The sequence below is a fragment of the Pungitius pungitius genome, chromosome 7 (genome assembly GCF_949316345.1).
Source record: "Pungitius pungitius chromosome 7, fPunPun2.1, whole genome shotgun sequence".
Taxonomy (NCBI): Eukaryota; Metazoa; Chordata; class Actinopteri; order Perciformes; family Gasterosteidae; genus Pungitius; species Pungitius pungitius.
Genome location: NC_084906.1, coordinates 11,830,728 through 11,854,683, shown reverse-complemented (window position 1 = coordinate 11,854,683; position 23,956 = coordinate 11,830,728). Strand labels below are relative to the sequence as shown.

General features: G+C 43.1%; 3 protein-coding genes across 3 annotated transcripts in view; 2 read left to right on the top strand and 1 right to left on the bottom strand.

Moving 5' to 3' along the window:
- Positions 1-1,607: 1,607 nt before the first annotated feature.
- Positions 1,608-15,055, top strand: upf1 (UPF1 RNA helicase and ATPase). Its single transcript, XM_037468929.2, has 24 exons — positions 1,608-1,925; positions 2,332-2,474; positions 3,169-3,258; positions 3,591-3,758; positions 4,116-4,296; positions 4,502-4,663; positions 4,774-4,861; positions 5,146-5,244; positions 5,508-5,616; positions 5,859-6,018; positions 6,551-6,669; positions 6,796-6,960; positions 7,490-7,604; positions 7,952-8,095; positions 8,622-8,835; positions 8,924-9,041; positions 9,602-9,758; positions 9,871-10,013; positions 10,135-10,309; positions 10,535-10,616; positions 10,771-10,935; positions 11,310-11,530; positions 11,867-11,989; positions 12,395-15,055. The coding sequence occupies exons 1-23, from the start codon at positions 1,755-1,757 to the stop codon at positions 11,984-11,986; spliced, it is 3,309 nt and encodes a 1,102-aa protein (XP_037324826.1). The 5' UTR covers positions 1,608-1,754; the 3' UTR covers positions 11,987-11,989; positions 12,395-15,055.
- A 113-nt stretch (positions 15,056-15,168) lies between these two features.
- Positions 15,169-20,354, bottom strand: ddx49 (DEAD (Asp-Glu-Ala-Asp) box polypeptide 49). Its single transcript, XM_037468930.2, has 13 exons — positions 20,096-20,354; positions 19,681-19,804; positions 19,352-19,437; positions 19,112-19,233; positions 18,570-18,757; positions 17,680-17,820; positions 17,461-17,536; positions 17,049-17,125; positions 16,807-16,904; positions 16,638-16,712; positions 16,261-16,349; positions 15,716-15,787; positions 15,169-15,332 (listed from the first exon to the last, which is right to left on the bottom strand). Exons 1-13 carry the CDS (start codon positions 20,208-20,210, stop codon positions 15,177-15,179), a joined length of 1,419 nt encoding a protein of 472 aa, XP_037324827.1. The 5' UTR covers positions 20,211-20,354; the 3' UTR covers positions 15,169-15,176.
- Positions 20,355-22,979: 2,625 nt separating this feature from the next.
- LOC119216507 (homer protein homolog 3) overlaps positions 22,980-23,956 on the top strand; it is a 30,030-nt gene continuing 29,053 nt past the window's right edge. The window contains exon 1 of the mRNA XM_037469424.2: positions 22,980-23,509. The gene's annotated coding sequence lies outside the window, so the exon portion shown is untranslated. The remainder of the gene's footprint in view (positions 23,510-23,956) is intronic.

Below are 23,956 nucleotides of genomic sequence, written 5' to 3'. Positions count from 1 at the left end.
AGTGGTTTAAAAATTTCTAATGGACCTGTTGAAATGTCGGGCAGATTTTGAGAGTTGGCAGGTGCTAATATTTTACTGCGTGGCTTTGTGAGTGCTGGGAAGTGAAAGAGATGTCGAGGAGCTGGCCCTAAAATGTCTAGTCACAAAAGTGAAAGCCTCGACTTTACATATGAGGTGACCTCTGACCCTGTGCCTTGATGTTGTTTATGTGTGTTTATGTAACGGCCTTCAAAGATAGAAAAATTATGCAGTCCAGTCAGATGTTTGGCTACCTCAAAAATACTTTTATTCCTTGGTTTGTGCTCTGTTGTACAATAATATTATGCCTCTGTGATTTCTATTGTGAGTTTCTCTGTTTCGGGAGAATCCTCTTAAAGGTGTCTTCTTCTGCGTCTGACATTAACAAAGCCCGGTTACAATACGTAACCTCGGCTTTAAAGGAAAGGCTTTGAAATAAAGAAAATTAAAGAATAACAGGTAAAATCTTTGTTTTCGTTATTGCAACTCTTTTTTTCACTTGTTAGTTTAAAGTTAGGCCTTTTGTGCCAACTTACAACATTCGCAGGTTGAAGCACCACTGTGTCAATAATTGGATTTACATCTAACTTCAATACTATACTATTTTAGCCCATATTCAGCTGTACGCTAAGTGTTATGGGGTAGCTATGCAAAATGAATAAAAGTGTCAGCTTCCAGTAGGTAGCGCATTGCAGGGGCACCTGGTTTGCACTCCATTAAATGCTCTTTTTCCTAATTCCATTTTTATATTAATGCCGTTGTAACGTTATGTTTACACTGCCAAATGTGTAATAATGAATGGCTGAATCATCCTGCCTGCTTAGTAATTCTACCTTGTGAATACTGAATGCTGAAAACATTCAATTCGAAAACGTTCGATTTTGACAAACACATGTGTCATCAAAGGTATATTATTTTCCCCAGTGAATGTTGTAGAAACACATTTCTAAAATACAAATAAAACGGTAGAATAAAAAAGTGTGGGACAAAGATCAAGTTTTATGTGGGGATTAAAATATGTTGAGCACTGAGTGAAATAAATATGTATTTTTAAGCAGAGGGATATTTGCTCAATCGGTATCTTTCAATGGTGAAAAAAGTACTCTAATAATTAAACAGCACAGAACTATTCACAGTTATAAAGTCATGGATTCCACAAGGTTATTGTTATCATCTAAGAACAGAAGGTCTTGTATGCTGTACAGACTGTAAAACTGAAACACGTTTGTGATTTGCATTGTAGGTCATCATAAGTTAAATTGCCTTGCAAAATCTAGGGGAGTAGAAGTACAAAGCAGTACAATAGGTACATTATCAATTAAAGTACGGGTACCTCAAGTGTCTTCTGATCAGCTGAGGGAATTATAGCTTCCACCGCTGGTATTTCCCGCAGACTTTCGCTATTTCCACATTTGCTCAACAGGGATCCACGATTCTGTTTTGTCAGATCGGAGTGAGCGCTCCTCTCGCCATTGACAATCAGGCTCGCTCGTGCAGCCCGTGGCAGCCTTGCCTCCATTGGACGTCACGCGTTGAGCGGCGTAACGAAGTTCGTCACCGTTGGACCTGCTGAAGCTTTCGAGGTTCTGATCGGTTCCATTTTTGTTTTGGTTCAAATCCATACGCGCAGCTTTGCCCTATACACCAGTTTTCGACAAAGAAATAACGCGGGGATTTTGTTCATCTTCAGACGAACACCGGAAAACCGTCCAGTAAAGCGAAAGTTGAGACTCAAGATGAGTGTGGAGGCGTACGGGCCGAGCTCCCAGACCCTCACCTTCCTAGACACCGAGGAAACGGAGTTGCTCGGAGCGGACACCCAGGGCTCCGAGTACGACTTCACCGACTTCACCCTTCCCAGCCAGACGCAAACTCAAGGGCAGACCCAAAGCCAGCTGGACAACCAGGTCTGAGGCTTTCACTTTGACAGGAAGGCACATTAAAGCGCGGTTAACCGACGTTAGCGGTGGTTAGCTAGGTTAGCTCACCCAGGGCTGCATGCTAGCCAGCTGCTATGGGATCTGGCGTTACCTAGTTAGCTTCATGTTGGCTAGCTAGAGCCGCTAACGGATAGCTAGCTAGGAAGTCCGTTTCTTCAACTCCTAAAGTAATGTTAGGTGTGGTAGTACGTTTGTTTTTGACTGTTCGATGAAAACCAGACACAGAGGTGGAACCGTAATGATTAAAGCATGGAGTTAAGAACATTGACAGCCCGTCAATTTATAATTATCAAGCTGTCTCTACCGCGCTGCGTTTCCATGAGGCTAATTGTTAGCATCCCGTTTGTTTGCTAAAGCTTCTTTTGTGCTACAGGTAAATGGTCCTGATGAGGGTCTTCTCAACGGCGGTGTGGATGACTCCGTGGCCAAAGCCAGCCAGCTGTTGGCCGAGCTCAACTTTGAGGAGGACGAGGAAGACACGTACTACACTAAAGACCTGCCACTGCACGCGTGCAGGTAATACACAGACAGGAACCATGCATCGGTGTTGGTAGATCATAGAGGAAGTGATTATTATAGTATTAGTGTTTTTCTTGACGATCAAACAGTACTGTATTCCTAGTGCTTATCATACGTGTAGAATTTGCACACCACATGCAGGGCATACAGAACCCACGTCATAATTCTCACTAACAGGTACATATCATTATTATACAGTACAGTGCTAGTGTTGATGGTATCTATTTAACCTGGTAGAAATGATTATACATAACTTCCTTAATTTAAGATACTGTACACATTCATCAATTATACTAAATATACAGTTGTGTACATTAATAGGGAAGTGTAGTAGTCCAGTGAGAAAGGTAAAGATGTGATTAGAAGAAAAAGGAGGGTAAATTAATATAACTATTTAGAATTTGATTACCGGTACATTTTAAGTTTGAATTCCTGTTTGATGTAGAATTTCTATTTGACTTTAAAAGTGGAATTGTGTTCAGTTTTCATTCCATTTTTGTGTATACAATGGAAATGAAAAATATTGTTATTATTTGGAGTCCACAAGCCCACAAAATGTCTTGTTGAATCTTTTTTTGAACTCCAATTACATGTTAAAAGTGCTCACTCCTCTGACACTATCATATATGCATTATTGAATTCATCCTTGCATCAAGTTACCAAGGACAATGTTTGAATATTTTTTTTTCAGCTACTGTGGTATTCATGATCCAGCATGTGTTGTTTACTGCAATACCAGCAAAAAGTGGTTCTGCAATGGACGTGGCAACACATCTGGCAGGTGTGTAAATATCCTCATTCTCAGCACCCGAACACAAAGCTTCTCAAATGTGAACATCCCCACTTAAAGATAATGATAATGAAAGTAACCAACACTGCTATAGATGTTGGGTATTCTACTATTATCACCATCAGCTGGACTTTTATTGCACAGATGATGCTGAATTTCCGTTGACATAAGCAAGCAATACAATAAGGAACCTAACATTGTTTGTTTAAAACCAAAGTGGTCTTCTACGTCGGTCACGTTTTTTGCATTGTGGGTTAATATGTGTTGTCATTCAAGCTATTAATGTCCTTTCTCAATCATTTAACCCTGACTCTGAATTTCAGTCACATTGTGAACCACTTGGTGAGAGCCAAATGCAAAGAGGTAACACTGCATAAAGATGGGCCGCTGGGCGAGACAGTGCTGGAGTGTTACAACTGTGGTTGTCGCAACGTCTTCCTCCTGGGCTTCATCCCGGCTAAGGCCGATTCCGTCGTGGTACTACTCTGCCGGTAAGTGAGGGCCACGTACGTGGAAACACCTTCCTGCAGCCGGGGTTCACAATGGACACAGCCAATAAGATCTATCAAGAGTGTCCTTCAGGACAGCATCTGCAGTGATCATAAGCTACTCTGCAGAGAAAGTTAGTTGGCAGCTGTTGTATTGGGTACTCCCTCCTGATTCCATTAGACTTTCTTTTAGTACCACCTGCTCTGTCGCGGTTCCTTTAGTCTTCTCACATACAGGTGCTTTTGATAAAATCCACTGGAAGCAAGAGGCCTCTCTACAATTCTCTATTTTAATTTACTGTCAGATTCCACACACATGCTAAGCTTCTGTCTTTATAATGCCGTGTATCTCCAATGCAGACAGCCCTGTGCCAGCCAGAGTAGCCTCAAGGATATCAACTGGGACAGCTCGCAGTGGCAGCCACTAATCCAGGACCGCTGCTTTCTGTCCTGGCTGGTGAAGATCCCATCGGAGCAGGAGCAGCTTCGAGCCCGTCAGATTACTGCCCAGCAGATCAACAAGTTGGAGGAGCTGTGGAAGGTATATGGCTGACCGACTAGGAGGATTTTTCTCTTTTTACCACAGGAGAACACTTTCTAACTGCCAGCTGGGAACAGGAATTACATCCACCTGTGGCATAGCAGTTTCAAAAGGCATCTTCCCCTCTTCTATGGGATGTCTGTAGAGTAATGTTTGTTATAGGATGTTGGATGTACTTTAGATTGATTTCTCTGTCTACCCTCAGGACAACCCTACTGCCACCTTGGAAGACCTGGAGAAACCTGGAGTGGACGAGGAGCCCCAGCATGTACTGCTGCGCTATGAGGATGCCTACCAGTACCAAAACATCTTTGGCCCTTTGGTCAAACTGGAGGCCGACTACGACAAGAAGCTTAAGGAGTCCCAGGTACCTAAAGTTTCTCTACTGTTACAATATGACAAATTGTGATGGTAACCATAGGCCTCCACCGTTTATAGTTACTTGATTTGATATTTATTTTTTCCACCCTTCTGCAGACCCAAGACAATATAACAGTCAGGTGGGACCTGGGGCTGAATAAAAAGCGGATTGCCTATTTTACACTGCCCAAGACGGATTCAGGTGGTAATTCTCCAAGATTTACTTCCTCCCAGTGGTCCTGTGGTACAGATAGAGCCCCTCCCATCTCCTTTCAGTCCTCAGAAGTGCACGCAAACTCCCCAAATCCTGCATCTTTTGGTGGCATGTGTGTTGTTGCTTTTTGCCTTCGTCTCTTGTCATAGGTTTTTTTGTGCGTGCACGGTACCGTATCATTTGTTTTTATCAACATAGCTCATCCTCCCCACTTTATTTAATTTTCATTTTGAGCATAGAAGTGTGTATAATTTTTGTTCTTGTATCAATCCCAGATATGCGGCTCATGCAGGGGGATGAGATCTGCCTGCGGTACAAAGGAGACCTGGCCCCTCTGTGGAAAGGCATTGGTCATGTCATCAAAGTCCCGGACAGTATCTTTTACACTATTAGCAGTTGCATATGTAGCCTCCATGTTTCATTGCATTGTGTTCCGGTAGAGTTTTCAGTCATAGATTACACACTGGTCTCTCCCCATCTTGCACTGTGTTCAATATCACCTTTTGATTACAGTTAGCTGAGGGCTGGGGAAAAATATAACACACCTTGATAGATGACACACAAATATCCATTAACTATCAAACTAGACCGGTATAGAACGTGTAATGTTTTCCTCCTTAACATCCTGTCTTTAAAGACTATGGGGATGAAATTGCCATTGAGCTGCGTAGCAGTGTTGGAGCACCTGTGGAAATCCCTCACAACTTCCAGGTCGACTTTGTGTGGAAGTCCACGTCTTTTGACCGGTAGGCTCATATTTATACCCCTATGTTGTCATAGTTCATTGTATTACTCCACATTGCAGTATAAATCTCTCATAAACTGGACAGATTTAAATAGTTTGCATTGTTCACAGGAGGTACATTTGTGTAAGTATGCTGTGTCTATCATTTGTCAAGTAAAGATGTCTGAATAAATTCACCCTCTTGGTAAGGACAGAGGTTCAAAGATGAAGAAGTGATAATAACACACATTTGTGTGGATGCAGGATGCAGAGCGCCCTGAAGACTTTTGCGGTGGACGAGACCTCAGTGTCTGGTTACATTTACCATAAACTGTTGGGCCACGAAGTTGAGGATGTCACCATCAAGTGCCAGCTGCCGAAGCGTTTCACTGCGCAAGGCCTGCCCGACCTCAATCACTCACAGGTCAGACCTCACAAAATACACATTCCCTGGGATTCATCCATAAGGTTGCAAAGGGGCAGAACATTTCAGGAAAGTTTCCGTGTGAAGTTCTTTCCCGGTCCGTCCGCAGACAAACATTTTCCTTTCTAAGAAGTGCATGTTGGGCAATTCATCATAAATAAAATAAATTAATACTATTTTTAAAGATGTATGGAATGCAGCACATGATTTGTATGTAGCTGGCTATTTTAAACCAAATTTACCTGAAAACAAAATGTTGTGTTCTCATTTATGACAAGGTATATACAGCAAATTTACTCCAAAATATCCAGTTAATCCCGTTTATGCCCATGGACGGTTTTCAATTTTGAATATTCACGGAATGTCGCAACCTCATTAATCCTATTTTGTAATTTAAAAAGAGTTGATCAGTCTTGTTTACTTTAAGGTAAACCATTATGGCTCAGTTATTTTTAACAGGCTAAATAAATAAGAAAGCCATGTGACTTAGAACTAGAATTCTTTCAGTATGTAACTTTTGTTACTCACTCAGGTGTACGCTGTAAAGACGGTGCTGCAGAGGCCTCTGAGTCTGATCCAAGGTCCCCCTGGCACTGGAAAGACTGTCACCTCGGCAACTGTCGTCTACCACCTGTCCCGACAAGGCAACGGGTAAAAATGATCACAATTTATTTATGAATTCTTACAGAAATCTGTCTTGTCAAGCTTTTTGTTATCCAGCAACTGTATTTTTCATCAGTTTTTTTCTCTTAACCCTCCATGTGTGTCTTTTTGCAGACCAGTTCTGGTGTGTGCTCCCAGTAACATTGCAGTGGATCAGTTGACGGAGAAGATTGACAAGACAGGACTGAAGGTCGTCAGGCTTTGTGCTAAGAGCCGGGAGGCCATCGAGTCCCCGGTATCCTTTCTAGCTCTGCACAACCAGATCAGCAACATGGACAGGTCAGTGGAACGGCGGGTTAATCGACTCTGGACTCGAGTTAATGATACTGCTTTAAACAGTTTTCTTTTGGTTATGTAACTTACCCTAACCATGAGCTCCCTCTAACAATCCTGAAAAGCTGGTCATCAATTTATCAATTCAGTAAATACATATTTAAATATTGAGAAAACTACTAAGTGAAAGATGCTCACTTGGAGAGCAAGAGTAGAGCAGACTATAATTGATGTGTATTCAGTTAATTAGATCCTTAACGCCCTCCCTCCCACTTATATAATAGTAGGGGAAACCCTGAATTCATAGAAAAAGACTAACTTTAATAAGAATCTCCAGGATTTAAACTCTTCTTCAGTATCAATAATACTCCAAGTCCATGATAAATGCATCAAGGCTGATAGACTGACTCCATGTCAAATGCATCCTTTCTGTCTAACAAGTAAAGTTTTTTTCATTTTTAAGACTCATGCCTTAGATCACAGATTAGCTCAGTGTTACTCTAGTGAACCCTGATGTGTGTCTTTGTCTTCCTAGTATGCCCGAGCTTCAGAAGCTACAGCAGCTGAAGGATGAGACTGGCGAGCTGTCCTCTGCTGATGAGAAGCGCTACAGGGCTTTGAAGCGCACAGCTGAGAGGGAGCTGCTCATGGTGAGGGGCTTGAGTGTTGCACCAAAATAGCTAATATTTTGGCCTACTAAGGCCAAAGGCCCACTACAGCTCCTGAGGCATTGCAAACTTTTAAACTGATTTGGACTGTTCTTCAAATTACAATATTATGTGTAGTTCTCTCCAACTCTGATTGGTTAAATGCATATCTTGTATTTCATTGCGTGCTATGAGTTGTACAATTTGCGATGATAAAAGTTGATTTGCCTTTTGTGGTTCAGTGGTTCACAGTGGAAGATAATAACCTCCCTCTTGCCCCCTTTTGTCCATCTCTTCTGGCTCACTCCTCTGTTTTTTAATAGTTGTAATTATTCATCTTTGTTGTCCAGAATGCAGACGTTATCTGTTGTACCTGCGTCGGAGCTGGAGATCCTCGTCTGGCTAAGATGCAGTTCCGCTCCATCCTGATTGACGAAAGCACCCAGGCCACGGAGCCAGAGTGCATGGTGCCTGTGGTGCTTGGAGCCAAGCAGGTAGACATGCACGCACATAGCTTAATACTGACTAATCTCCGCCTACTACAGCTGGATAACTATAGAAGATAGTACACCTAATGTGACCCGGTGACCTCTTCGCTAGGTCACGCCCCTTAAATGCAGACTGGCCAGTTGTGCCTATGTTGGGACAACTTATGGAGCCGATGCTCCATCAGATTTTCTTCGCTTTTGGGTTGTTTTTCAAGCTAGTCATTGAAAAAATTGAATCCGAGTTCTGAATTTTCATTGCAAAAATAGTAAAACATTGAAGGAACTTAAAGGTTTTCTTTTGAAGTTCAGTCATTTAAGAGGCAGTTTGAAATAATAATAATAATCGTAAAATATACTATTTATAGATAGTATGTTCCATCAATATGTCAATTAAATTTGTATCACTAATTTAATGTTTTATTGGGTTAAGCAAAACTATTTCCCCCGTATATCTAGCAACAGAAACGTCTTACATTATGCTGTTATGTAAACCGTACTGTTGAACTTGTGTGACTCATCTTCCTCCTCACAGCTAATTCTGGTGGGTGATCACTGCCAGCTGGGTCCTGTGGTGATGTGTAAGAAAGCAGCCAAGGCAGGTCTCTCCCAGTCCCTGTTTGAGCGCTTGGTGGTTCTGGGGATCCGGCCCATCCGCCTCCAGGTCCAGTACCGTATGCACCCGGCTCTTAGTGCCTTCCCCTCCAACATCTTCTACGAGGGTTCCCTGCAGAACGGCGTCACTGCAGGTTTGTCGAGATACTGCCGTTCATCATCTGATTAGTGTGAGCAAATTCAATTCAATGTAATGTAATCAATACATTTTTATTTTCTCAGCTGACCGCATCAAGAAAGGCTTTGACTTCCAGTGGCCGCAGCCGGACAAGCCCATGTTCTTCTACGTGACTCAGGGTCAGGAGGAGATAGCCAGCTCCGGAACCTCCTACCTTAACAGGTAACGCCAAACCTTATATTTGATTACTTTGCCTAATGTAACTCAAAATGAATATACAAAGCGAATTGAGGTTTGCTGGGAAAGGGTTATCTGAAGCCAAACACTAGGCGGTGCTCTATTACAGCTTTCACATCAAAAGCAGTATGGCGGCCTTAAATAGTTGCAATATGAATGTAATGAAGCATGGAGAGGGCCCTTTGCTTGTCAATCACGACAGCAATGCTAAGCTTGACACCATAGAGCGCTGAAACGGGATTCATAATCATAATAAAATGTACTTAAATGAAGAAGAGAAGAATGATTAAACTGGGGTTTTTATTTTTCTTTCCTCTATTTAATATAAATAGGGCCTTAAAATTAGAATCAAAGTCACCCCAAAAATTTTAGATTATATTTTAGCATGTAAATTCATCCTTTGTTGGGCACCCCCCCCCCCCTGAAGTTGAAAATCTAGGGGAACACTGATAGTAGTGATTTGCATGTTTTGCTACCGATAGTCCAACCCCATTGACTTCACATGTAAAGCCGCACCGTATTCATGTGATGCTGATGTTTTTAAGGACTGAGGCTGCAAACGTGGAGAAGATCACCACCAGGCTGCTGAAGGCTGGAGCCAAACCTGACCAAATCGGAATCATCACCCCGTACGAGGGCCAGCGCTCCTACCTGGTCCAGTACATGCAGTTCAGCGGCTCCCTGCACACCAAACTCTATCAGGTAGCACACCTATATTGGACACTGCTCAGTAGAGGTGTGTCAAATTGATTGATTTTCCCTGTGGTGTTGGAACAAACTCCCACCATCCTGCTCTCGTCCTGTCTCGTTACAGCAAGTGGAAATTGCCAGCGTGGATGCCTTTCAGGGCAGAGAGAAGGACTTCATCATCCTTTCTTGTGTCCGTGCCAATGAGCACCAGGGAATCGGCTTTCTGAACGACCCGCGTCGCCTCAACGTGGCGCTGACCCGAGCCAAGTAAAAACCTTCTTTTGTGATAATTACTTCGATGTCTACATGCAAAAAAAAATTAATATATTAAAATTTGGTAAATCTGCATAGTATGCCTGAGCCCAAGTCTCTTGTGTTGTGAAAAAAGGTACGGTGTGATCATCGTGGGAAACCCCAAGGCTCTCTCCAAGCAACCGCTGTGGAACAACCTGCTGAACAACTACAAGGAACAGAAGGTTCTGGTGGAGGGGCCCCTGAACAACCTGAGGGAGAGCCTCATGCAGTTCAGCAAGCCCCGCAAGCTGGTCAACACCATCAACCCTGTGCGTAGAACCTGTGTGTGTGTGTGTGTGTGTGTGTGTGTGTGTGTGTGTGTGTGTGTGTGTGTGCGCGCATCGTGCTGTAGGGCAAACAAATCACCTGAAAGAAAAGCCATATCAATCTTTGTATTTATGTAAATAATGTATTAGTCGAAGCCCTAAATCTGTGAATTATGCAATTATTATTACTATTTTAAATGGGAATTTGTCTTTTTTTTTTTTTACCAGGGGGGACGTTTCATGAGCACTGCAATGTACGATGCCCGTGAGGCCCTCATCCCCGGCTCTGCTTACGACCGCAGCAATACTGGTATTCATTAAATATATATTTAGTATCTTATGGTTCGTCTCATGGATTTCTTAATTGTCAACAATCTCAAAACAGGGCTTGCCTGGTCTTGTTTCCTTCTGTTAAAAAAAACAAACAACCGATGTTGAGTCTTCTTATGCACGCTCTCTTTCAGCCGGACGTCAGTCCAACATGTACTTTCAAACTCACGACCAGATTGGGATGATTGGGGCGGGCCCCGGTCACATGTCTGCTATGAATATTCCCATTCCCTTCAACCTTGTGATGCCACCAATGCCTCCGCCCAGCTACCTGGGTCAGACCAACGGCCCTGTTGCAGGTACAGTACAGCACTGAGACATCACACAAACTGAAGATAAGAAAACATGGTCCTGTTTGAAAAATAATTCTCACACGGGTAGAATAAAAAAAATTACATTCACATTTTTTTTAACGTTTAGAAATAAGATTATCATTAAATGATCTGAGAACTACAACATAGACTGATGTTACTTTCTTCATGTTGTGATATGAACTTGATCAAAAGTACTCACAATCCTCAAGTCAGTTACCAAATCACTTTCCCACCCAATTGTCCGTCAGCAGAGTCCCAAAATGTCACACTTTCATTTCATCTAATTAACATATTATGAGTTTATGGTTTTTATTTGTTCTTCGTACTCCGGTGCTGATTATTTTTCACCTCCCTTCAAGGTCGTGGAGCTATGAAGGGCAAGCCTGGCCGTGGCGGGAGGCAGCGGGCCCGAGGTTCGGCACACCAGGGTGCCAGTCAGGGTAATGGACCCAACAGCCAGGCCAGCCAGGACGGGGCCTCCCAGCCCTTCTCCCAGGGGCCGCTGACACAGGGCTACATCTCCATGAGCCAGCCCTCCCAGATGAGCCAGCCTGGCCTCTCTCAGGCAGAGCTGTCCCAGGTATGCAAGAAGATTTGTCAAAATATTTTCATGGCCGTGTTTAAAAAAAAATGTATCCGTTGATTCAAATTCAATTTTATTTGCCGAGATTTGAAGTGTGTACTTTGTTAAATATTATATTGCTCATTATGTGCTTTATATTAAAGATAATGTACTTAAAGTGAAGGGCAAGAAGTGCAAACTAATTTGATGATATTCTCGTTTTGTTTTTACATTCATGATCTTCCTTTTCTTTACACATATTTAAATAGCATTATCTAGTGGGAGACTGTCGTAAGATTCAAAGCAAATAACTGTGCGCAAGATTAATTAAGAACTTGTCTTCCGGTTCTCCAGGACAGCTACCTGGGCGATGAGTTCAAGTCCCAAATCGACGTGGCTTTGTCCCAGGACTCAACTTACCAGGGTGAACGTGCATACCAGCATGGTGGCGTGACTGGACTGTCACAGTACTAAAGTGTAAGTACTTTGTAGTCTCAACAAAGTGGGCAGTCCATTGTGTCTCATTACGAAGATGGATGTGTCCAGTTTTATCAAAATCATTTGGCCAGAGTTTTGTAAATTTTGAATAGGCCTATAGCCAATGAGGTGAAATATTTTATGTATTTTTTTGTGTATCTTTTATTCTTTAGTGGTCTATTGTGTTTATTTGCATAACATTACACAGTTTGAATGATTAGGAAATAAAAGGGTTGTAATTGGTACATTTGCATTAGTGATATTAATTATCTGGGAGCTAGAATTACATGTTCATGTTGCTGTGCAAAGATCTGCTGATAACTCTTTTGTTTTGAGCCAAATATAAATTCTCTTTTTAAATCATGCTGTTCCAGACCAAAGCTCATGAGCGCGTCTGTCTTGCAGGTTACTTGAAGAAGGGAGCTAAGCTTGAACTGAGCTTAGTTCATCAGCTTTTTAATCTGGGAAATAATAAAAACATAAAATGGATACCTGTTTTCCTCTGCTACATCCGAAGCACCACCGAGTGAAAGCGACGGGATAGCGAAACCAAACCAATGACCAGCGAGAGAAGTAAGAGGGTAGGAGACAAGGAGGGCACGAGCAGACGGGCAAGGCGGTGGCAAGAGAGGCCGAGTGAACAAGTGAAGAGGCAGGGACTGATGCCCGTGCAAAGTGAAGGAAGAAAGTCGGCGTGTGGTCCAGCTGCTGAGGGAAACGGAGGGGAGATCTCGACGGTCTCTCATGGGAGTCCAAATGAGGCTCAACTCCCAACAAAAATAATTCAGCCAACCCCTTCAACACACAGCCTCCAGGAAACGAAGGAAGGAAGTCAGTCAGTCGCAAAGCTATCTTTTCTTCAGGTGAAGCTCGAAGCTTTCCAGCTGAATTTGAAGAACTTGTTCTCCAAACTTGCTGGGCGAGGGGAGGTGATGTCAAAAAGCCATCGAGCGGGAAACGCTAAATCCTCATGCCAAAAGTCGGTTGGTTTCTTAACCTGTAGCTCTTGAATTTGGTTTATCATGGGAGATGCCCCGAAAAACCTCAGCAGCCTCTGTAGGAAGCGGCAGTCGACACATCTCCTCGAAGAGGACATCAAAACACGGTTTCTGTGCTTGAGTCTGAGATTAAAGAGCCTTTGAATTGAACCTTTCATCTGCCTTGAGAACAACTGGCTCATTCACGAGGTCTTTAACAGGGCGGCTCCAACCCCACGGCAGTGGTGGAGAGGCACCAGGATTTCGGACTGTTTCTCAAGGCACTGGGCGCAAATCCCACCGATAACGAGACTGTCATGGGACCGTTTTTTTCTTCTCTGAAGTACCTTTCTTATCACAGAGCACAACTTTGCAAATAAGTCATTGAAACTATCAAACACGACCAGCATTGGACATTCAACTCAACGTCATTTGATGTTTCAGTGAAGGCTTGTTGTTCTTTTAAATCTTTTTGGGAGCAGGGGTCGTCGACGTCGTGCTGCGCTTTGTGACCAGATGTCTTTTTGAATACTCTGTCTACGCTTCAATTGGAAAACGCTTGAGTGCTTTGCATCGATTGATTACTTGGGGTATTACTTAAATCCCTGCCTGAGGTGAAAGAAACCAAACAAGATAAGCAAAGAACGATGATCGCAGTCGAGGCTTCCATGCGGTTGTGGCAATCACTCCACCCGAGGTGATGGGGGTAGAGAAAGGAAGGTGGCTGAGGAAGAGAAGGATACGAGAGTTTCCACATCTGGAAAATGACTCCAGTCGACATGTGGCTTTAGGACTGTCCAGTCCTGATAAGTGAGCTCACATGAGGCGTTAACGCAGTGGGATTTCAGACCGTACTTTGATTTTGTGAACAAGGTTTACGTAATACAGGCCCAGCTGATGGCCGTGTTGTCCAGCCGCAGAACAAAAATTAACAAATGAGAAAATTGTGAATCCAAACTAAATCTTTGGTTCCTGTGTGGAAGGAATTGCATATATATATATGAAACTTTAGAAGACCCCCACAGTGGATTCACCAATCAGTACTGATTAAACGATGGCCAGCAGATAAATGAAAGGTGGATGAGAAATCTGATCAGTGCCTACAACCAACCACCTTCAGATAAACAGCTGCAGCACAAGCATGAATGTAGTTAAAAATCAAACTACCAGCAAAACCTTCCAGGCATCAGAAAATGACAAATGTATTTTATTTTATCTTTTATAAAATCGGGCCAGATAGAGGTGAGGTGAGCGAATTTGCTGCAGGGTTGAACCTCAAAAGGATGGGCGGATTAAAAAAAAAAAAGGAAAAATAAGCCACCTTCCTTCTATGTGGGATGAAAGCTGGTAGAATTTTTTTTTTCTTTTCCTTGAGTGGACCTTGATTTGTGTACTGCCTGCATTATGTATTCCTTGTAGAGATTTCTGTGGATCCCAAACCCTTCTGAAGGATGATGTGGACCAGAATCTTGAGTTGATCCAAACTTTGCTTTAGTCGGAGGATTCCCTGCTGTGTGTCACATTTTGTTCTGATGGGTGTTATTTAGCCATTTTTGTGTAGTTTTACTAAAACCTGTTATTGTAGCAAGGAAGGAGGCGGATGCTGATTCCCGTCTTCATGAGTTTTGTATCTTCTCCTCAAACTGTAGTTTTTCTAAACTCTTCCAGGAGAGACGCTTTCTGAACACAGAATGTACTCCGCTGTGGTTTCTCACCTGCTGACATGTGACAATCATGTTGTAAGTAGACGCTTCCATGTATAATTGACGTAGAAAGTTGTTTTGTTGCCTTTGTGCGAATCACTTAGTTTACCCATATAAACCCGTTCTACTGAAATCCTAACATGTTATAGCTTTAAGAACCTGCTGCCGTAATATTATCGCTTGGTTGTTTTTCCCCATCTTCTAAGCCACAATGCAGTGATCATTGAAGAAATGATTTAGTTAACATTTGCATCTAAATCTTTCATTGTGTCAACATCCAGTGAGGTCAGTGATGTAAATACTGATTTGAAACAACTTTGCATTGAATTTTCATCACAACATGGTGGATCCTTGTTAAACTGAATCAATAAAGGCTGTCAATTTGAGTGTTGGTTTGAAATTCAGACTTTAATATTATTTAAATGTATTTGCTGGTGCTCACACAAGCAAACTCGACAGGTATTGTACAGTAATAACACTTCGTATATACACAAGTTACAGGGAACATCAGGCAGTTTTGTCTGCTGCCTTCTTCGTTAGTTTATTTTTCTTCTGTCCATGTTTTTGTCTCTGAATGCTCTCCTGGATTTTCTGTTTAAACCTCTTCTTCTGGCCCCGGATCTTCTCCAGCTCAACCTTCCTTCTTGCCTCCAGGTCTGGATCCTGAGAGCAAAAGGATGACAAATAAAGTGATTGGTTGGCTGCAAATCAGATTCTAATGCCATTTTAGTCACTTAAACAGGTTGTTTTCATGGGTCTATAAAGTGAAGAATCAAAGCCTGTGTTAGTTGATAATCTGACATACCAGTTACCTAGTACACATGGTGTGCTGCTTACCACTGTTCCCTCATAGGCTTTTTAGCCAGAGAAGTGTATTAAAACTTTCCATTTGAACCATTTATATACCTTTTTTAATTCATGGTTGCAATAAATACATCTCTGGGAAATTACAGGACTAAAATAATCAGCTTGATGTTTTGTAGTGTTCACACATTGAAAGGGCTGATAAAACACAGGGAACTGCTCGGCTCTTAAATTAAACTTACCTTCCCCTCCAAGATCAGCTGTTTCCTCTTGTTGATTTCCTTTTTCTCATCAAAATCCGTTGACTCAAGTTTCTACAATACAAAAGCAAAGAGTTTAACACCTCGCATGTTAACAGGCGTTTTGTGGTTGTAAGAGCCATTATGCTCTCTCTTTGGCTGTTGTAGTTCCACTGGAGAACACTGGGTGGAGTATGGGTTTAAGGTGTATATAGATAATCAGAGAGCAAGGGAAGCCAGATGTTGGGGAAGCAAACAGTTTTTGACCGTGAGGATCAAGGGTGAGGATCAAGAATCATGGTGGATCAGAACTATGGATTGTAATATGTTTGAGCATCAGAACTGAGCAAAAATAAAGAAGATAAAATGCAGTATTGGACTGGAACTGGATGTGTTTGGAACCACGCGTCAGATAGCCCTACAAAACACCTACTAGTGACAAGATGGTAAATTGTCGCTACAGTGGTTCTGACCAATCTGGACCTATTCAACTAACTGGTGCACTAAAATCCCAAGAAGCGACTGAATGAACAGGGGCACGTTCGTACTATTTCACACTGCCGTCGGGTCACGTTGACCTGGGTGAGGATCTTCAAGACTTCTTTCTCCACCACAGGATATTCCTTCAGCTTCATCTCTGTCGAAACAACACACCTGATGACAGTGAGTCACATCCCTCTCTAAAACCCCTGGGATCTGGTCCAGGGCAGTTATTTTTAGTTTTGTAATGAACATATAAGGAGCTAATAGCAATGTTTGGGAGTAAACGTGTTCACATGAGTGTAAAGTCTACGTAATCTTCCACCTGCCAACAATCTCTCGATTGATTCATTTCCGGAAGATAAAAATAAACACCAGCTGGCAGTGAAAAATAAAAGTCTGGTTGAGCACGTTTGAATTGAGTCTTTACACCCAGGCGACTTACGAGTGTGTCCTTCGATGGAGTGGACCAAGTTGATGTCGTACTGCGTCACCAGTGTGATGGACACGCCATTCCTCCCTGCAGGAGAGAAAACCGTGTCATTTCAAAGCTGCGTTTGATGTGACATGATGCAGAGCAAGTACGCCCACACGATTAGTGGACCAAATGTTACCGGCTCTTGCTGTTCGTCCGACTCTGTGGATGTAGGTCTTGGGGAGTCCTGGGGTGTTGTGGTTGATGACCACCTGGACAGTTGGAATATCCAAACCTCTAAAAGATCAAAAGAAAGAGTTGACGGTCTACCTCTGACACAATGGGACAGCTGGAGACACAAACAGCTGATAAAACTCCCAAAAAGTTGTAAAAATGAAGACTGTCTCCATCTGCAAGACGCAGTTTGGCGGAGCGTCTCACCTGGAAGCCACGTCAGTCGCGACCAGGATTTTGAAGACACTGGCTTTGAACTTGGCGAGGTTGGCAAATCGTTGTTTCTGGGGAAGGAAAATAAAAAGCCAACGTTCATTCTGCAGGACTGATTTACCTGCTTTAATCCTTTCTATCATCGCCACGTCGTTTCTGTCCCTTGCAAGAGACGAATATGATTTCTGCAGCTTGTGGAGGCGGGACGTAAAGAACATCACCAGGTCGGAGGACATTTTTGCTCAATTGTTCTCTCACAGCAAATTCGGATACAGCTGCTCTGATACATGGACCATTGTAAAGCTAAAAGAGTCCTACTGCACAGTGGTTAGTAACCCCCCCCTCCCCCTTTTCCCTGAGATCAGGCTATTTTAGTGCTCGGGTCAGTAAGTTACACCAGTCTCACCTGTTTCATCATGGAGTGCAGGGAGATGGCATGAAACTGAAACTCCCGTAGCATCATGGTGAGGACTTGGCAGTCCCTGTGAAAGAGACAAATCTTTGCAATTTGCAATGTGAACCACAAAAAAAAACATCTATATGCACAGAGAATGAAAAGTACATATGTATCCACCTGAATGCTGTTGATAACATATTTTCCTTTATTAACCCCTGGGCTTCTTACTTGCATGTCTTGGTGAAGATCATGATGGACCAGTCATCATGCTCGTCAGTAAACTTCTGGATCAGGTGGACCAGGTAGGCGTCCTTCACCTTCTCCGGTGTGAGGATGTACCTCTGGTCCAGCTCGTCCACTGTCCGTGTCCTGTTAACAGCAATATTTCAATGTCACCTATAGATGGATGGATTTTCCGTTGCCAAAGAGGTCGGAGGTGTTGGTAGCTGGTAGTGACTCGACTCAACCCCCCCCCACCCCCCGACCCCCCCCCCCCCACTAGTGACTCAACCCCGGTGTCAATTCAATTAAGAAGTGGAAATCTGCTCAACAGGATCGGCAAGAGAAAGTCAGATGCAACTGTCATTTTTCACATCAAAAGGTGAGGACAATGAAATGAACCTGGGATTTTGTTTTGTTCTGCCCCACATTAAGTTGGCTGTCACAATTATTACATTATCCTTTAGAAATGAATACACCTCCGTGAGTTTGTAGCTCCATTCTGGATGTCTGAACCCTGCAAATGGTCTGAGCGTTGGTAAACCCAGAAGGACGCTCATTCAACCACACTTAATTCCCATTATTTGCACAACTGTGCCTGACATCCAGAGGCATTTGTGCGAGAGACTGGCTTCACCTCAGATCAGATGACAGGCGAACAGTTATCCAGGCCAGTGCTCCTGTTTTATAAATGTCATGCAAGATTTTTATGAAAAAATATATTTATTTGAAATGTGGCAAAAGAACGCATCAATTCTTAATAAAGGGACCTGAAATAAATAGGTTGACCCCAACAAATACACTGAATATACAAACGATTAAACAGACAGCTCAAAATGAGACCTGCAACATGAACTTTCCTGATATTACATATACACTAATGGCAGCAGCATACTCACTCTGACGTGCTCTCCCATAAGAATGGTTTGTTCATGGCAATGTTCTTCAGCTCGTGCAGGGTGTCAGTGAGCGTGGCGCTGAACAGGAGCGTCTGCCGTTTAGCCGGTAAAGAATTCAGAATTGTCTCCAGGTCTTTGGTGAAGTCAGCACAACCCTGTTCCAACAGACGGTCCGCCTCATCCAATATCTGTTAAACCCACAAAAAACGTGAAAGGGAATATTAGTTTATCATTTAAAGTACTGATTTTAGCACAATATATTGTTTAAATGACCGCAATAAAAGAGATTTCATTGGGTTTAAAAATTTAAAAAACTCAGTATCATACAGTGCATGAGAAATAAAAACATTTTCTTGCAGACCATTTTTAAGAACAATGTATTTATATCTAGGTATTCCTAACAAAGGGGTTCCCAAGCTGGTAGGCGATAGGAGGTCGCGGCTTCACCACCCTCCAATAAAAAAGTGACAGTGAGAGAGAGAGAGACGCAGCATCAGAAAAATGTCCTGTTAAATGTGGAAAGTCATCCTCCCTGAACTGACCAGAAACTGGATCTTGTTCATGCGGACGGTGTTGGAACTGCGGATGTGATCAGCCAGCCGCCCGGGCGTCGCCACGACTACGTGCGGTTGGTTGGACAGCTCCAGGGCCTGACCCACCATGTCTGTGAGAAACAGAGATACCATTTCACAACAACTCCCTGCAGTTTTTGTTATAGCAATATCAGCAGCAGCATTGCAGCACTGGGGCTTCTAAAGCAGAGTCTCATAGTGAAGATTTACCCATTCCACCAACCACGATGCAGTCTCTCAAACCCAGCGGCTTCCCCAACACTCGAAACTGCTCTGCAATCTGATAGGCAAGCTCCCTGCACAACATAAATACAATTCATCTCAAATTGAGGTTTAGAGGTATCACATGCAATGGAATTTTAAGATGAATCAATATTGTTTCGTTCATGTCCATTGTGCTTACCTGTCCTTTACTACTTTTAGATCACAAATACATTTAATCTTAATAGACGACTGAAAATGACAGAACCTGACAAACAATATTGAATAGGTAGAAGATGCATTAAATAAAGCTATTTTCCTAGCAGTTCAGCACTGACCTGGTAGGAGTGAGCACCAAGCAGAAGATGCCATATGGGTCCTCCGACAGTTTCTGCACCACTGGAAGCACAAAGGCTGCAGTCTTCCCACTTCCGGTCTTAGCACAGCCCATACAGTCCCGACCTGGAGGCCAAAGCACCTTCATTCATCTGCTCTAAAGTATTAAAATGCTTTCCTCATCATGGGACTCATCCAAAAGTCCACGAATAGCAAACTGATCATTTATTGTTGCTTTCCTAGTTAAAGTCACACAACTTGACCCGAAGTGTGGTCTTGCATGATCAAATCTGACCATTACAATTCTAGCTTTTTCAAAGGGAGATCTGAATTACTTCCCGAGACTGCTGATTCGACCCTCGTAAAAGTAGTCCAGAAGATATTAACATTACAGATGCGAACTTGGTGATATCTTACCTTCTAGTATAGCAGGCATGCAGTTTTCCTGGACTGGGGTGGGTTTGTTGATTCCCAGCTGTTTACACTGTTTCACCAGCCAGTCCGAGAGACCTAGCGACGCAAAGTCCGCCATTCGTACTTTTATCTCGTTCTCTGGGGTAGATGAATGGTTCCGTGTGTTTCATAAAACGTTAGCTGAAATAATCTATTTTAACGGATAGGAAAACATCCTCGTGTGCTACACGGTGTTACAGTCGCAATGTGATTACGTAACACTGTGACGTATGTATTTGTCTTCTTCTCCAGATAGCGGCAGACTCGAGTTGGCGCATGCGCGGCAACCCCCTCTGCTGGTCAAATGATGGATGAAACGAGCATTTTGATAGAATGTAGAATTATATTTTGATATGCTGGCCCCACCATTATTCAATACATTATCTCCTTTTAATGTTTAACAAGGTCACATTTTACATGCTGGCAAAATGTATAGGCCTTCGTAAAAAGTATTTAAGGCATCTCCTCCTGTACGTCAGATAAGATATTTGGTTCAGTATTCATTACATTAAATTACATGTCATTTAGCTAACGCTTTTATCCATGGCTTACATTTTACCTGGGGAGCAATTGGGGGTTTGGGTGTCTTGCTCAGGGACACTTCAACATGGCACATGGAGCAGCCGGGATTTGAACCTGCATCACACTAGTCCATGCGCCACCATTCCCCTATTCAAAATGAATTGTCATTTGGGATTAGGAAAGTATCTGAGGGAAAGCAAAAACAATTGTATTATTTAGTATTATGTTACACCCATGTGCATTAACCTACTGAACTGATGGTAGATTTTTTTTTTACAAGGTAACTCAGTCAGTGGATAGAGAAAGTCTCATTACTCAGAGCTTGATGATCTTTCAGATCAATTAAAACACTTCTCTTTCCACAAGACAGGGTAGTTTGACGTTGCAATGCTTTTTTTAATGGTGTAATTTCCCACATGATAAAGAAACAAATGCACAATGTAACAGCCAATAATATGAAAATCCTATTTTGTTTCATATTATTGAACTATTCCTGTTAGGATACAGCCACGTTTTCTTTGTAAAATCCCAAGCATGTCAATAATCCTTATCCAGCAATTATCAAGAGGTGGCCATGGTGACTATCGCCATGATTATGGGATGTAATGTTTACGTTTGCACTATTACTTTTTTACTGACCATCTGTTCTTTCCTGCAGCTATCACTGATCTGTTGCTCAGTGATCTGAAATAATTAGGCTGGAAGTACCCTCTGATTTTCATGAAGCGGTTTTGAACAAATTGGTCTGACATTTAGGATCAACTCCAGAGAATTGCGCTCACACCTTTTTTTTTCTTGACTAATTACACAGCAGGTTTGTTAACTTCCTCATAAGATTTGATTCTTTGTCCAGACGGTTCTTGCAGCATAGATGTTGCCGTGGTCACCATAGCTGGTGGGACTTTCCAACATGCAACAGTGAGCACTGGGAAGTCAAAACAGGAGAAAGGGCAGTTTCTCCAACGAGACCCATGCGTGTGCACACAAGGCTGCCAGAGGTGATTAATACCCTTTGTGTGAAAGGCCGAGGTCCAGGAGGTTGAGCTCCGTCCCGCCCTGACGGTCCAGAAAACAGGTCTCTAAATGAGCATGAGGGTTGTTTTCATGTGCGCTAGAGATCTGATGTTCCCTGCTGCCTCCCTGCAACACAGCAGTCAGCTGCATCGTTGTAACAGGCCACTGAGCAGAACGGTTAGTGCACAGGAGCAGCCCCCCCCTCGCTCTTCCACTACATTTAATGCTCTGCTCTCTCATGTTCAACCCTGTGCACATGCAATAAATAGTTTATTTTAAATCAGGGGTGACTTCAAACTCAGGCCTGCATGAATTAATGAGGTGAAGTGCAGCTCTTTCTAACCGTGAAGCTGCTGTGCTTTAACCGTTTAAGGGAAAATTGTGTTTTAACAAGAAGGAAGTGTTGCACGTTCGCCAATTTAGTCAATTAAGGCTGCAGGGACATTTCCCAAAGTTGTGCTCCAATTAGATTCCCAAATGGACTTTGGATGGAAGCGAAAGCTCTTTTTTTTGGTATTCTGTATGATGTTTTGAGGAGAAGAAATGCACGATGCACCTCTATGTTTATAGAATAGGATCGGATTTATCTTGCGATTAACACAGCCAGTTGGTGCATTATTTGCTCTGCCTTTTAATGTAAATGTGGCAGGGCTTTAGGGGAGAAACCAACAACGCCACCTAGGGACTTACTCCAAGAAATACAGATTTAAATAAATACAAGGCAGGCAAAGAAGTCACTGTGTATTTGGCAGAGACATGTTTGGAATGAAGAAAAAAGGTTTTATTAAAAGAAACAAAACTGAGGTAAGCACAAGTCACTATAAAAACCAGCCAAGCTGACTCAACACAACAACAACTGAGGAAAACAGCAGAAAGTAAACCGAACACGAGATTACAAAATATGAAGTGGCAGCACAAAGAGTGTGTGTGTGTGTGGGGGGGGCGGCATAGACACATAGCCTTTGTGTCAGTATACAGAATTTAACACATACAATTTCCCAATATAAGCAGCTACCAACACGACATGCTCACAAACCTAAATGCACGGCACAGGACCAAAGAGGACTGAGCCCATGACGGCAGGTGCTTTTTAAGGGCGGCCACTAATTGGCCGTCCGGTTGGGGAGGAGCCAGCCGACAGGCCGCGGTCTCAACCCCAACACGTGAACAACGATTTGGCCTCTGTTCTTCCACGAATCCATTCACATGCGTCAGGCTTGTAACACGCTGCACCTCATAAATATTTCCACATTATTTACTATTTTACATTCGGGTATGTGAGTGGGGTGTGTATGAGGGCTTTGGGGATGGGGGGGGTGGGTTCGTTCGTGGTTTACTTATTGCCATCAGATGGCGCTTAAGAGGCTCGACGGTCCCACCGAGAGTTGAATGGGATCCCAGCGTGATCTGGCACACAGGCGGGAAGGGAGCACAACACAAGTCCTGGACGAGGTTTGAGCCAAAAGCTCTCTGCCGCCCGACTTTCATCGACATTCCTTCGTCTGCCCGGCCTGCAGCACCGAGCCAACCGATTCGCGGTGCGTAATTACGCATCGGGACGACACATCGGCGGTGATTTTCGGCGTGGAACCCCGCGGACAAAGAAAGGCAGGCAGCCTGTAGTATAAGCTACTTGAGAAGAGAGGAGTACACTTGGAGGGGAAAAAAGGGAAGTCTGGAGTCGGAAGTGATTTGTCCGTTTTTTTCGGAGATGTAAGTTGCGGCTAGGATTTCGGGGGGGTGGGGGGGAAAGCGAATCGGTTTGGAAATCAAAGAGAAAAAGACAAAGTGGTGGTGAGTGGAATCAGTCCTAAAAAAGCATCCAGATCCTCGGAGCATGGGGTAAGTTACACTGTTGTCTCTGAACGGTTCAGATCGCACACTACAGCTGTCTGGAAGTGATTTGTTTAAATGGTGAACTGCTTTAAAAGTGAACGTTGTTGTGACTTCTGAGCTTGTGACGCCCTTTTCCGGTTAAAAGCCGATTTTTCTTCTTTTTAAAGCCAAACGATCAGAATATTACTGACGCTGTGAAACGGCGTTGTTTCCTTTGTACATTGAGAAAGCTGCTAGTGCGAAAGCAACGTCGGATGTTTTTATACCAAAATGACCTGTGTGACCCGGCGAAATGTTACATGCTGGACAATCGTGGCCGCATCACATTTAACTTTGGCTGACAACTTGTTAAAAATCACATGGACCACTTCCAGGTCGATGGCTGTGCATGGGATTCTGGGTCTGCTGGGCTCTGGCTCATTGGCCGTGTGTGTGTTTTATTGAATTATACAT